Below are 13,886 nucleotides of genomic sequence, written 5' to 3' on the forward strand. Positions count from 1 at the left end.
CCACCTGCCCATGATGAACCCCTCACAAGCATTCCTGACACCCACCCCTCTCTAATCAAGCCTTAACCAAGTCTCAATTTAAGTCCTTCGTCAGATCCCAAGGCAACCCATTTTTAGTTTATTTCCGAAGAGTAGTTGGATCAAGCTTCAGTCCTTAGTATGCCAAAAACTAACCCCCGGCATGGATGCATGTTTTATCTACAGTAAGCTACAAAAGGGTTCACAGCTAACTTTGGAGACAGTTAAATTAAGGAAATGTGGTGAAGCTTGTGAGTGCCCTTATGGGCCAACAAGGAAAGAGGCATGGCTTAGAAGTAGCATCTGTGAAAAGGGAGTGTGGCAAGCCAAACCCTCAAATTGGGGGAGTGGGGAATAGAGACAATCCCAACAAAATCCTCTTGCAGATCACACTAATGCACAAACCTCAGCTCGCATTTCAGTGTCCCAACCCCCTTAACACCATATCTGGCCCCTTCCCTTCCTCCTCAGATCCCAAACCTTAGTGGGTCCCTGACCTCAAGGCTCTGCCCTTCACCTGTGAGTTCACTTAGGGCCATTCTGAATCCCTCTGCAGCAGGGTAAGGTGAGTTCCCGGCATTCTAAACTAGAGCCCCAAATTTGTTTTCCCCTCCGAGATATTATTGCAAACCGTGGGTACCTGCCAAGGCTGTCATTAGCACAATGCAATAATTAAGATGCATTATGAGTTACATAGACTACTACAGCTATTTCTATGGGAAAATGTGATCTGGGTACCAAAACACCTACTTAAAAAAAATCTGGAATAAAATCTCCCAACGGTTTGGAAATCTCTATGTAATTCAACAGTTCATGAACATCTTTTGAAAACAAACAGTATCTTCATACCTTAATCCTGGACTACACCAAAAAGATCCCCCAAAAGAATGCAATGAAGAGGCCTCAGCCCTGTATTAGTTGCAAAAGAGCAGTCGTCTCACAGTGCCTCTTAATACAGCGGACAAGTCTCTGAGTGAGTAGGATATGAAAATAATCCTTTTCCAAAACGAGCTAATATCCTACTTCACTCAAACTGAGTTATACAACTTGCTGGTATTCAGGCAGCCTCTAATTTTCAATCTCTCAGCACAACAGTCAATAGCAAAGTATAAATCCAAAAATGAATGTTTATTAATAGAATTTGAACACCACACTAAACCCTTAAGAAATTACTAAAACCTCTTGCATCACTAGAATTTTGTGGCACAAAATAGCACTAGAATTAGTGGGTCCTTAAGGCTTGGGAAACAGCTCATCTTACACATTTTTATCATAATAGTATTTGGGGTAATAAAATTTGCCTCATTTTCCACAGTTACACATTGCCATAGAGGTGGGAAGTTACCACCAGCGACCAGCGAAGGAATACAAAAACTGTATTTCCCTGTCATGGGCTGAGTGTGGTGGCAACAGACACCAACAAACCATAAATCTTACCTTAGGCTATTAAATACAACCAGCACCAGGGTTTGCGAGAGCATTGTGGCGCCTTCTGACACACTTTCTTCCAGGACAAATACCCCTTAGAGGGCGAGGTTCGGGAGAGTACGGACAACGTTTGGAAAACGAGCTTCCTGTTTTATCTTCAGTCTCTTGTGACAGAAGCTGAGCACGGGTTCCTTGGCTGAAGCAAAGAGCTTCAGGGGGGCGACGCGCCTGTGACTCTGAGGATGAACTATGGCGATGCTCCCTGCTTGGGGCACGGCAGGCAAACCACGTGCAGGCTGTAGCCATCAGGAAATTCAAGAGCATGACAGCTCCAGGGCAGTCACCCAGGCAAGGTCATAATAGCCTTTCACCAGCAGCGCATCTGGTCCCTATCATGCATCAGGACACTAACTATCACAGGCGCCTTGGGAACTACCATGGAAGGACCCTGGAAGTAAGCTCGGAACTGCATCGAGAAGGAACCAGTTCTTGCGTGCATGCACGTGCGCGTGTGTGTATGTGTGTGTGCATATGTGTGCAGGTGTGTAAGCGAGGGGGAACCATGCCCTTCCAAAGAAGGAAAGCCTTATTTTCTGCCTGCATTTTAGTACTTTCTCTTTTTAAAAAATATTTACAATCAACAATACAAAAATAAGGTGTAGCAACGCAAACCTGGCTGCTTTCTCTGAAGCTTTTCCCAACATATCTAAGGAGTCCGAAAACTCACTGTTCCTGTGGCCCAAGGGTTCTAAAAACGCTATTTTTTTTCAAGTACCAAGTATTAAAAATAACAATGACTACAATCAATTATCAAAAAAAAATGCTATTTCAAAGCAATTATCTTCACTACTTTGCTCACAGCGGAAAGCGCAGCTAGTTAAGAGCCTCTGGAACATGTATCAAGACACTACGGTTGAAGTGGTTAAAAGGGTAACAAAACATGCACTCACCAGTTAAGCTGGTATTTAAATGTAGCACTAAAAATGCATTTCACATCCAACTTCATCAATCACCAACCAATCTTACTTTACATCCTGGCTACCAAAAGAAAATGGGATTTGTTTCCCTGAAGAAATATGCCACTGCTCTGCTTGAATTATTAAGCTTCACTATTACAGAGAGAAGCAGTCAAAGAAAGGGAGGTGTGGGAGCAGGGCAGGTGGGAATAAAATTAGATCCAGGTTGCCATCTAGAGACTGGCATCAGCATTGCTCATTCATACAGCATTAGATACCAGAATACGTCAGTAACAGAACAAATAGGTGTGGCTGCAATCTCAATTATTAAAAAAGAAGCCAAGATAGTGACTTCGCAAAGTCAAAAGTCCTTTGCAAAACTGTACAAGTAAAGAATGCTGGTCAGAAATGTACATACTTTAACATACGTTATGAAATAATCATATTCACAGTAGCCCTAAAATTTAACTTTCAAAATGAAACTGAATAGTGTATGTAAAGCCAAATTAAAAATATACCTTAAGTGGAAAAAACTATATAGAGTTCATCTCTAAATTCTCCCTTTTATGGTTCATTATCTTCACTAGTCACTCCTTTCACTTCCATTTTGCTTAAAATCTTCATTTATTTTCCCTTTCGAAAAAATAAGAGAGGGCCATGCAGTGGCTCAGCAGGCAAGAATGCTCGCCTGCCATGCCAGAGGACCCGGGGTTCGGTTCCCAGTGCCTGCCCATGTAAAAAAAAAAAAAAAAAAAATGTTAAAAAAAAAAAAGAAAAAATAAGAGCCCTATTGAAACATGAGTAACTAAAAGTACCATTTGGTTCTAATTATTAAAATGGGTGGTATTAAAAAAGCAAGTTCAATAATAAGTGAATATGGAAGCTGAATTAATAAGTAATAAAAAAAGAGATACCTTTTATATGGTAATTTAGAAAATTTTTATAGACAACGCCATCTGGAGGGATATCCGTTAAAGAGTAATAGCTCAAATTTCAATAGAATGGATTTAAGCTAATATGCTCAAAAACTTAGGAAGTGATGGTTTAATCTACTAAAATACACAAAATCTTTCATTTTTCAGGGAAACGTTGTTTTGGGAAGTCAAGATTCATTTTCTAGGTTATGTGTTATTCTATCAAGACAAAAAGATACAAAATGCTTCATCTAAATTCTTAATTATGCTTCTAGTTTAACAGCATAAGCTTCTACTAGGAAAAACATTCAACCCCCAAAGGCTTCATTCAAAAGACGCTTGCAGTTGTTCCATGTAACAAAGACATCCAGCACTTAAAAACCTATGATATGCAAATTACAAAAGAGCATTAGAAAATACACACTGAAAATGGGCAACTATCCAAAAGCAACTGCAGGATTCTCTAAAGATGTGCAAAGACCAGCAGAGGATTTCTACTGTTTCCTAGCATTTTTCAAATATGACCTGCCTCCATGTTAAAAATGCTTTTGCTGTTTTCAAGGCGGGAAATACTAATACAGCCTCTTGCTCTCCCAAGTTTCTACAAATGAGATAACCTAGAAAGATGATCATTCCCTTTCCTCTGAGGGTCAATTGCTAAATCTAAAGACATTTTAAAAATATACTAAAAGTAGGAATTGGAAAGGAAGAAAATGACAGGGATTTTTACAAGCTAAAAAGAGCTTCACAGAGGACAAGCAAATGATAGACCATCAGAGAGTTTTAATAAAAAATAATTCATGAAAAGTTTATAGTGGGTTCTTCTTCTGTGTGAGTTTTCAAGTATTATAGAAATGTATCTGTTTTTTAACTTTCGGTCATTTGCTCATTTAAGAATCTCAAATGTATCAGACTGGAGCTACTAGTCAGGCATTCAAAAACCAGTAAGACATAGTCTACGACCTTAGAAGCGTCACAGTCAGGTATATCTTGATGAAAATAAAGCCTCTCATTATCTTTGATGCTCAAGGAATGGTATGTTCTTCCAGGCTAAGTTTCTTCATTACTGGTGCCAGCCACATAAGTCTCTCCATAAATATCTGTCTGAGTGACTGCATTTCACCCGGGTTCTTGTTTCACGGTCACTGAAAAGGATTGTACAAACTTACAGACAAACAGAACTTTAAGGACAAATCATTACTGAACCCACATTCAACAGATGGATAATGGGGCCATTCATAGTTGTGACTCGTCCAAGGTCCGTAGCAAAACTCAGACAAAAATCTAGGATTCCTGACTTCCAGGTAATCGCCATCATTTAAATCATTGAGGCCATAAGCCCCCTTCCTCTCTTTATTCTGTGAGTGGCTCATTCATTTAGCCGATTCTTTGAGCCTAGTCTCAAACATCTTTCCTTTGACTCTTTAATCATATGCACAACTTCCTCTTAACTCTCATGTGAGTTCACACTCTGTTCAGTTGTGAAGCACACATTAGCTATAATTCCAATGTGACATTTTGCATCATTTTTAAATGCGCCCAGGCAGAAGATGGGGCTTTGTCCATGAATTTGAAGCCTTCTCCCATCCATCCTCCTTCTGGGCACCACACCATGCCCACTGTGGGTATGTGAGTGGATGCCAGGTAGGAAAGAAAAGCAGTCATTCCACTGGGCTATTTTCCAGCCACCCCTCCCATCCCCAGTATGTCTTACTCACATGCACTCAGCCCTCCAAGAACAAGCTTGGAATGAAGCCAGAAATAGTTCCTCTTCACAAAAGCCTAAGGTTTTCCTGAATTCTCGTGCTGATACAAATTTTTAAAAAAATTTATATCATCTCTTACTTGGTGATACAAGATAAAATTACATTACTATTTTGGGTACACGTATTATTTTTTATTGTTGTTCATAAAGTTTTGTATGCATTTGGAATTCTCTTGAATATCAAAATTAGTAAAATTCTAGAAAGGTGATCTATGGCTAAAATTTCAGGAAAGGTGATTTTAAAATAAATCCTAAAGAATGTGCACAAATGTTGTAAGCACAAATAAGGGTGGCTGATATCAATAGTGGTTGGTAAAAATGTTAATAGAGTATCAGAGCAGAGGATGGTAAACTTTTCCTTTTTAAAGTTGTATAGGGCCACCACCTGAAATAATTGATCCTAAAACAAATGTCCATATAGCACAACATCTAATTACAAATAGAAATTGAACAAGAAAAACAGCAGCATCTCTCATACACAAAAATTGTTCTTTGAAACCTTCATATATGACAATAAGAAACACCTTCTGTGGGCCCAGGAAAATAAATTAATTCATTAAATTAAAATTGTCCAGATAGGTGCCTGGACCAGATAAGTGAGGGGCCAGCCTTTGCAGAACATCAGCTAGTTCCATCCCCCTATCCCATATTATTAGCAGACTCTTCCAACATGAAAAATTTAGAATGGGCATAGCCTAAATACCCGTAAAGAGTGGGAGAAAGATCAAAGGTGATGGCGGAGTTATACAGAGAAGGTAGGGTTTAACAAGCAAGTTTGAGTGCTGAATTTATATTGGTATTTCTTTTAGTCTCAAGCACCTTAGAGCAGCTAGAAGTAAAACCTAAAATTGTGAAACTGTAACTCATACCAAACTCTGAAATCTGTTCTACAATTAATTGCTGCGACGTGCTTTAAAATCTGTTGCTTTTTTGTATGATATTTTTCACACACACACACACAAAAGAGAAGGAGTTGTATAACAGAGAAGACAGAGTTTAACAAACGAGTATGATGCTGAATCATTACATCGCTATTTCTTTCGGTCTCCAGTGTCTAGGAGCAGCAGGAAGAGAAAAAATGAAAAACCCATACCAAATTTTAAAATCTGTGTTTTAACAAGTACTTGTTAAAGTGTACTTGGAAATTTATTGCTTTTTTGTATATATGTTATAATTCACAACTTTAAAAAGTAAAAAGAAAAAAATTGTATCACAGTCCTAAGATAACTGTATAGTAATTATAACGATAAACTTACCACTGTTCGGAACCGTTTGTGGTGAGTTCTTTAACTTTACAGTATTTTGTTTCACTTTTGTGGATTTGTCTGAATTCACATCTTCTTTCTTCCCTTTTCTCTTTGGGGGCTGAGGAGATGAATTGTCACTGGATCCGATTGTCGACTTAGATTGACGATCATTTCCCTAAATGGCGAAAGATTAGATCCTTACTACTGGCCAGTGGACACCCAAAGTAATTCCCAGTAAACCGGCCATTGACTAGGGAGTGGCCCGTGGGGAGGGGTGGGAGAGGGGACAGATGGGCTGTGCCGATTCCCCTACTGTCGGCTTTGATTCCCACTTTAACTCCTAATGATCTTTCCATGGGCAGAAGATGGGTGCACAGTGGAAGGAAATACAAATAACAGCTAACAAGTGCTGAGTAGTTCCTATATACCAGAGTTTATGAAACTGTTTCATTTACTCCTCACAGCCCCCTGTGCGGTAAGTGCTGTGATGCCCTGTTGTCAAGCTGACGGGAGGAAGCTCGGGGTCAGGTGGCTGGCCCAAGTTCGCGCAGCCAGCAGGGGGCAAGCAGGGCGCCCCAGGACCCACCCGCCCCCTACCCCAGCCATCCTCTCAGTCCTGCACCATTCTGAAGGATCAGCAGGTATATACTGGGTGAGGAATAGTGACATCCTGAGTTTAATCAATTAATCTAGAAATGTCGTCTTAATGGGTCGTCGCTGTGAATGCAGAGATACGGTCCTACAAGCTGGCATGCTGTGCTTGTGGGAATCCTCCAGCATCGGCAAGGCCAGCTCCACGGTCTCTGTGCATCCCTCGCCCAGAGAGATAGGCTGACATAACCGCTTCAGGAACTCATGCCCCCAACCCCCCCACGCAGTCTGCTGAGGTCACCAGGCAGCCTGCTGGTCCTGGATTCCTCAAGACAGCCACAGGGGATCACACCTTTGGTGGTCGCCACGGTGTCCCATGAACTGCTGGCCACCGAGGCTTTGACCCTGCCCGAAATGGGCTCCTCAGCACTAGGGTGAGTCTGAGGGTCAGGGGCCCCTGCCACCATCCCGAGTGGATATGAGCCGCCACAGGGGTGCTCACTACAAGTGCCCAGCAACATGTGCTGTACTCAGCTACTGCTTGGCCCGCTGCAGCAAGGAACTCCCTCCTAATAAGGCAGCCTTGGCTCTGGGCTGCCCAGGTGCTAGATTTACCTGTGGTGAGAGGTGAGGCTGCAGGTAGTGGAAAGAACACAAGTTTTAGTGACCTCAAATACCTGGGTCAGAATCACTGCTCTGCCACTAACGCCCTCTAGGCCCTCGGGTTAACCTTCCCTCTTAATTTCTTTGAATCTCAATGTCCTTATCAGTTGAATGCAGTTAATATACCTGCTTTTATGTCTATCATGAGGATGAAATGGGAAAGTTTACAAAATGAGCAGCACTGTGCCTGGCATCTAGTATTCATTCCATGAGTATCAGAGAGCTTTCCCCAGGAGCAGGGATTTAATATCTTTGTCTTAAAAATCATATTAAATTCACACCATATTGGTTGCAATCTTTATGCAACATCTGTACTATGCTAGCATCTTAAAATAAATGTAATAATATTAAATAAACAAATCTGCCTAGAAGCCCATTATAACTGCTCATTTTAAACATTTATATATTCAGTCATCCAGAAGCATTTAAACAGCTTTAGCCACCACCCAATTAAGACTAAGAATAGCAAAATTCACAGCTTACAAATGAAGTTATTTATGCTATTTTGTCATAGCCTACAAGAAAATGAATTATGCATAGATGTATTAACAGCATGAAAACTTGTCCAAATCTATAATACTTTTTTAATGTAATATAATTTCCTACTCCAACTGCAATTTAAACATAGTTCCATTTAATTATTTCATTAACTGCAACCAGAGGTTTTTCTCTTTTCTTTTTCTTCATTGACTCTTGCTCACAAGGCCATAAACTGTCTGACAGAGGAAATAGATGATATGAAAGTAGTGAAGATTCCCAAACCATCAGCCACATCTCATATTCGAGGCTATTTTCAATGGAGTCTCTCCACAATGGGATTTAATATTTTTTAAAGCCCTGGATGAGAGGAGCAATCCCTCACAAATAATAAGCAAGCCTACTAGAGTGTTCAGAGGTGCTGTTGAATTGGCTGTGCTGGTTTGAAAGTATTACATACCCTAGAAAAGCCATATTTTAATTCTGATCCAATCTTGTGGGAGTAGCCGTTTCTTTTCATCCTGATTCAATATTGTATATAGAGGCTTTTGATTAAATTATCTCCATGGAGATGTGACTTTCTCAATTGTGGGTGTGACCTTTGAGTATGTGACTCCACCCTTCCAGGTGGGTCTTGATTAGTTTTCTGGAATCCTTTAAAAGCGGAAACATTTTGGAAAGAGTCAGAAAGGACAGAAATGGCCGAAGCCTCAGAGCTGACAGAAACTTTACAGCAGAGCTGACACAGATGCTAACGCTTGGAGAACAGAGACATGGATGTTTGGAGATGCTTGGAGCCCAGCAGATGTCGGCATGAGATGTTAAGCAAACCAGAACCTGGAGAGAGCCAAGGGAGGCCAAGAGATGAAATCCAGCCCTGGAGAAGCCAAGTGAGGAAACCCACAGGAACAGAGGCTGAAAGAAATGGAGTCCAGGAAGAAGGGACCAGTAGATGTCAGCCATGTGACTATCCTGCCAACAGAGGTACTCCCCACCCATCAGCCTTTCTTGAATGAAGGTACCTCTTGTTGGTGCCTTGACATGGGTGCTTTCACTTCCTTAGAAACGTAAGCTTGTAACTTATTAAATTCCCTTTTTAAAAGCCATTCCAGTTCTGGTGTATCGTATTCCAGCACCTTGCAAACTAACACACTTGCAAAGACTAAAATGGAACCTAATAAATGAGAAGCTCTGCATCTCAGTGCTGAGTATTTATTCACCAAAGAGGTATAACAAGGGAGAATTTGACGCCCTACCCTGGAGTAACTGGTGCTGAATACAATCTTAAAAATCAACACTTTCAATATATTAAAAAGTTCTGATTTATTACATTTCTGATAGGAATACCCTGATGGGTGATTTTTGAGCATTAAGAAAGAATCGGTGCTTCAAATAAATATATAAGGCAAATCTTTGGTAAGTGAAACTCCTATATTCAATTACTGAGTGACAACTATGCAGCAGGCAGTTTGTCAGAACCTAACCAAGCTGAAAGAAAGGGAAGAATTGTTCTAAACACGGATTCATCTGAAGTGTTCATAATTTTTAAATAAATGTATAATTATATAATTTTTATTATATGCTCAATTATATAAAATATATAAACAACATATTTAAATATAAAGGGAGAGATATTCCTTTTTTTTCCCACATGTGGCATAGCTATATACATGGATCTCTCTCTCTTTTTCTCTCTCTCTCTCTATATATATTTCTAATATATGTGGTACATAGGGGATGGGGCAGCTTTCTCATCCCATATATCCATGCCAGTTGAAAACAACAATATTATTGAGCACCTCCTGAGCTGAAACCACATAAATACTGATAACGACCAAAACAAATTTTAGCTAAACCATTTTACAGACAATGGAATTAAACTTCCCAGGCTACCCAGACCTAATTTTTCTTCTACACTGCAGTTTCCTAACCTCCAGGGCTCAAGATAAACCTATTCTACAGTATGGTTCCCTAAAAGAGTCATCCTGGAAGTAACACATGATGGCCTTACCCCAAACTGGAAGGAGTCAATAATATGGCATAATTTTACGGGAGCCCTATACAGAAACTAGGCCCCGTATGATACTTAAATCTTTGTCTTGCCTTTTGACACACATACCTATCAGTGTCTGAGAAGATCAGCAAAACTCTGACTCAAACAAACAGAAGGAGCCCTTAAGTCATACCTCACTCCACTGAGATTTGGATTTTTTTTTTTAACAGTTTCCTAGGTTCTTTCCAAATAGATCCAACCAAGTCAGATTTCTACAGAAATCCCATTTTTTACATCCATACACCAAAAAAGTGCCAAAGTTATTTCAACAATAAAATGTTGAGCTTTAAATAATTTTGAGAGGTGTCTGCTTTACTGAGCAGTTTTCACAATGTGTGTACTTCAGTACTGCGCCTGGGGAGGCAGTCCAGCAGCTGGACTGCAGCCTGGCTCAGACTCGCCTTTCTTTCACTTGCAAATCTGTCGATTGCTAGTGAAAAGTCCATTATGCATACTGGCCTCAGTTTCACTATATGGAATTTATAAAGACAATCTATCTCTGGTGTGCTGCATTCTGGCAGCATAAGCAAACTAAAGCATATTTTTGGTACTAGAGAAGTGGAGTACTGCTGTATTTGCAGATACCAAACATGTTGGAACAGCTTTTTAAATGGTTGAGGGGAAGATTCTGGACGAATTGTGAGGAGCTTGATAGAGAAAGTCTAGATTGTTTTGTAAAGACTGTAGGTAGAAATGTGGACTCTAAAGATACCTCTGTTGAGGCCCTGGACAGAAATGAGGAATGTGTCATCGCAGATTGAAGGGACAGCAACCCTGGTTTTAAGGTGGCAGAGAATTTGGAAAAAATTGAATCCTGATGCTGGATGGAAAAGGAAATTTGAATTTGATGATCTAGGTTGCTTGGCTAAAGAGATTTCCAAACTGAGTGCAGAGGATGCAGCATGGTTTTCCCTTGTAGCTTATAGTAAAATGCAACCTTAAAGGGCTAGGCTGAGGGCTGAACTTTTGGGTGCTAAGAAACCATAAATTGATGATCTGGAAAATTCTGGGCTTCCAAGAAAGTGAGACCCTGGAGAACACTGCCCCACATGAGGATTTAACAAAACATGGAACCAGTCAGCTGTTACAGGACAAGCCAGGATTGGAGATGGGGTTATCCAGAAAGGACTTGTAGAAAGTCCTGTTGTCTGATGGTTTTGATCCCCGTATGCTATATGCCAAATCAACAGATATTTTGTGAGACCTATATAAAAGGAACTGCTGCCAGTCTGGACTGGAAGTTACAGAAAATGGACAGAGAAGAGAAAAAACAACCTCAGAGGCAGAACCATAGAAGCTAAGGTATGAAGTCGAGAAACCTCAGCCAGAACAACGGATACGCCTGTGCAGTGTAGAGGGCGTGGGTTTGCTCCTGAGGCAGAGGGTGGGCTTCCGCCTCAATGCTCAGGAAGAGTTCTGGTGCTCCATGCCTTGGAGAGCATGGAGCACGTTCCCCAGGGATTGGAGGGAGCCTGGCTGCCACCCCATTGTTCTGAAGAGGCTGAGCATATACCCCAGAGATGGCAGAGAATATGGGTGCCGCCCAGATGCTTGAGGAGGGCAGAGCCAAGAAAAAGGGGGTCTACCCAGTGTTCCCCAATGTTACAACTTTCATTCCAGAGTTTGGAGAGAACAAGGCCACTCCGTAGGCCCTTTGAAAGGATGGGACTGCTGCTTTCTAAAACCCTGATAATGAATGACTTTCAGACTTTGAAACCTACTGAGTTTGCCCTGCACGTTTTCAGAACTGTTTAGGTCTGGTGACACCTGTTTTCCTTCTAATTTCTCCCTATGGCAATGGGATCATTTATCCTATGACTGCTGCTTCTTTGTATATTGAAAGCAGATAACTTGCTCTAAGTTCACGGGTCCGCAGCTAGAGGAGAATTTTGCTTTAGGACAAGCCATACCTGTAACTGACTTTGATGAGATGTTGCACTATTTTTCAGTTGGTACTGTATTTGCATTGTTACTGAAATGATTTAAGGCTTTTGTGATATTGTGATGAACGTAGTTTGTATATGAAAAGATTTAGTGCATTGTATGCAGAAGAGATAAGCATTGTTAGGGGGAAAAAAGGCTGCTATTGTTTTCCATTTAGAGTGTAAGTATGGTTTAAGGTGATGAATATAGTTGATAAGTTGACAAGTGGTGGACACTGCAGTAGTTAGGTTCAGGTACCTCGGCACCTGACCAAGTTGTTCTGTTGCTGTGGACTTAAATCATTAGCATGTAAAATTCATCTACGGCTGAATACATCCGTGGTTGACTAAGGGGAGTACCTTTCACAATGAGTGACATTTTAATTTAATCAGCTAGAGGCTTCAAAGAGTTCGAAGAGAGACAAAGAGTTCAGATCCAGACATTTGGAGATGCAGAAAAGACATGCCCAGGGAAAGCCGGTTGAACCCAGAAGCTGGGAGAGGAGGCCAACAGTCACCGTGTAAGTTCCTATGGGACAGAGAAAGCCAGAGGACAGCCAGTTGCCTTTCCCCCAAAGAACTGTAATTTTGTAACTGGAGAAATCCCCTTTATAAAGCCAGTCCATCTCTGGTATATCACATTCCGGCAGCATTAGCAAACTAAAATGTGTGTATAACTTGTTTCACAGGAACTTTGTGATTCATGGATAATCATGCAGTTTTTTACCAAAACATTACCAATTACAATATTTCATTCTGTAAATTATTGATCATAAGACATATTAGCTAAATGGTAATAAGAACAACAAAAGGCAGTTTAGTCTTTGGCCTTAACTGTCAAGAAGTTCCCTGATTTTACATCTCTTACACCAGAGGGCGCTTTGGTTCTCTGTGGTTATGAGCTTGCAGCCCCACAGACCTGCCTTCATATGATGGGTTTATTTTTCAAACTCAATAGAACCTCAGACAATTCACTTATATCTTCCTTTTGTTTGTAAAGCTAGGCTCACAACTTGAGCAAATTGAGAAACTTCAGCAAATTAGCAAACTGAGAAATTGTTCTCAATTTGCTCGTTTCTTTAATTCTCCCAACGCTGTGAGTCTGCACAAGGGGTGGCTTCTGGTTTTGTCCTGACGGTGTAGAAAGGGTCTGCTTGTCCCCCTAAATGCCTCAATGCCCACAATCCCTACCGTGAGGGTGGGGCAGGGAGGTGTTGAGGACTGAGCTACTTATACACCATCTGCGTCCCCTGTGCAGACCACCGCAGCTTTTTCCTTTTTTTTTTTTTTTAATTCTATTGGCCTCCTCCCTCACTACTTTATTTGTGCAATAGAGAAATTCCTAGAAAGCGGTGTGAAAAAGCGAATTTCTAAATATCTATTTTGGTGTATCCTTTGGTTTATGTCATAAGCTCAGGGATGCTTTCCCAGTAGATTTGGCAGCGCTTCCTAAAGTTTGCAGCTAAATTCTCCCCATTCCTTTGCCTTCACTCACACCCCCTCTCACAGCCAACCAGTTAATGATCTATAAAATGTGTCGATTCTCCAGGGAACCAATTAATTGAACGAAAGGAGTAAATTAATCCTTCTGTTAAAAATCGACTTTGTGACTTTCGATTTATCTGTATACAACATTCTCTCTGGGCACGCACTGCCAGTCATTCACTGAACAGGCTTTAGTGAGAATCTCGGCTCAAATGTAACCTGAAAAAGGCCTTCTCTAAAATAGCACATTCACTTTCACTGCCTCTATCTAAGTGTATTTGTCCTTCAAGCTTATCCCTGATTTACCATATTCATGGCTCATTCTTTGTATCTCCTCCTCTGGAATATAAGGGACATACACCTGTAG

General features: G+C 40.8%; 1 protein-coding gene across 2 annotated transcripts in view; it reads right to left on the reverse strand.

Annotated features, from left to right (window-relative positions):
- DCDC2 (doublecortin domain containing 2) overlaps nt 1-13,886 on the reverse strand; it is a 191,695-nt gene that overhangs the window by 88,824 nt on the left and 88,985 nt on the right. For both annotated transcript variants that reach the window (XM_077143745.1, XM_077143744.1), the window contains one exon: nt 6,338-6,503. In XM_077143745.1, coding sequence (XP_076999860.1) covers nt 6,338-6,503 — 166 coding nt within the window. The remainder of the gene's footprint in view (nt 1-6,337; nt 6,504-13,886) is intronic.

Source organism: Tamandua tetradactyla, chromosome 25, assembly GCF_023851605.1.
Source record: "Tamandua tetradactyla isolate mTamTet1 chromosome 25, mTamTet1.pri, whole genome shotgun sequence".
NCBI classification, from domain to species: domain Eukaryota; kingdom Metazoa; phylum Chordata; class Mammalia; order Pilosa; family Myrmecophagidae; genus Tamandua; species Tamandua tetradactyla.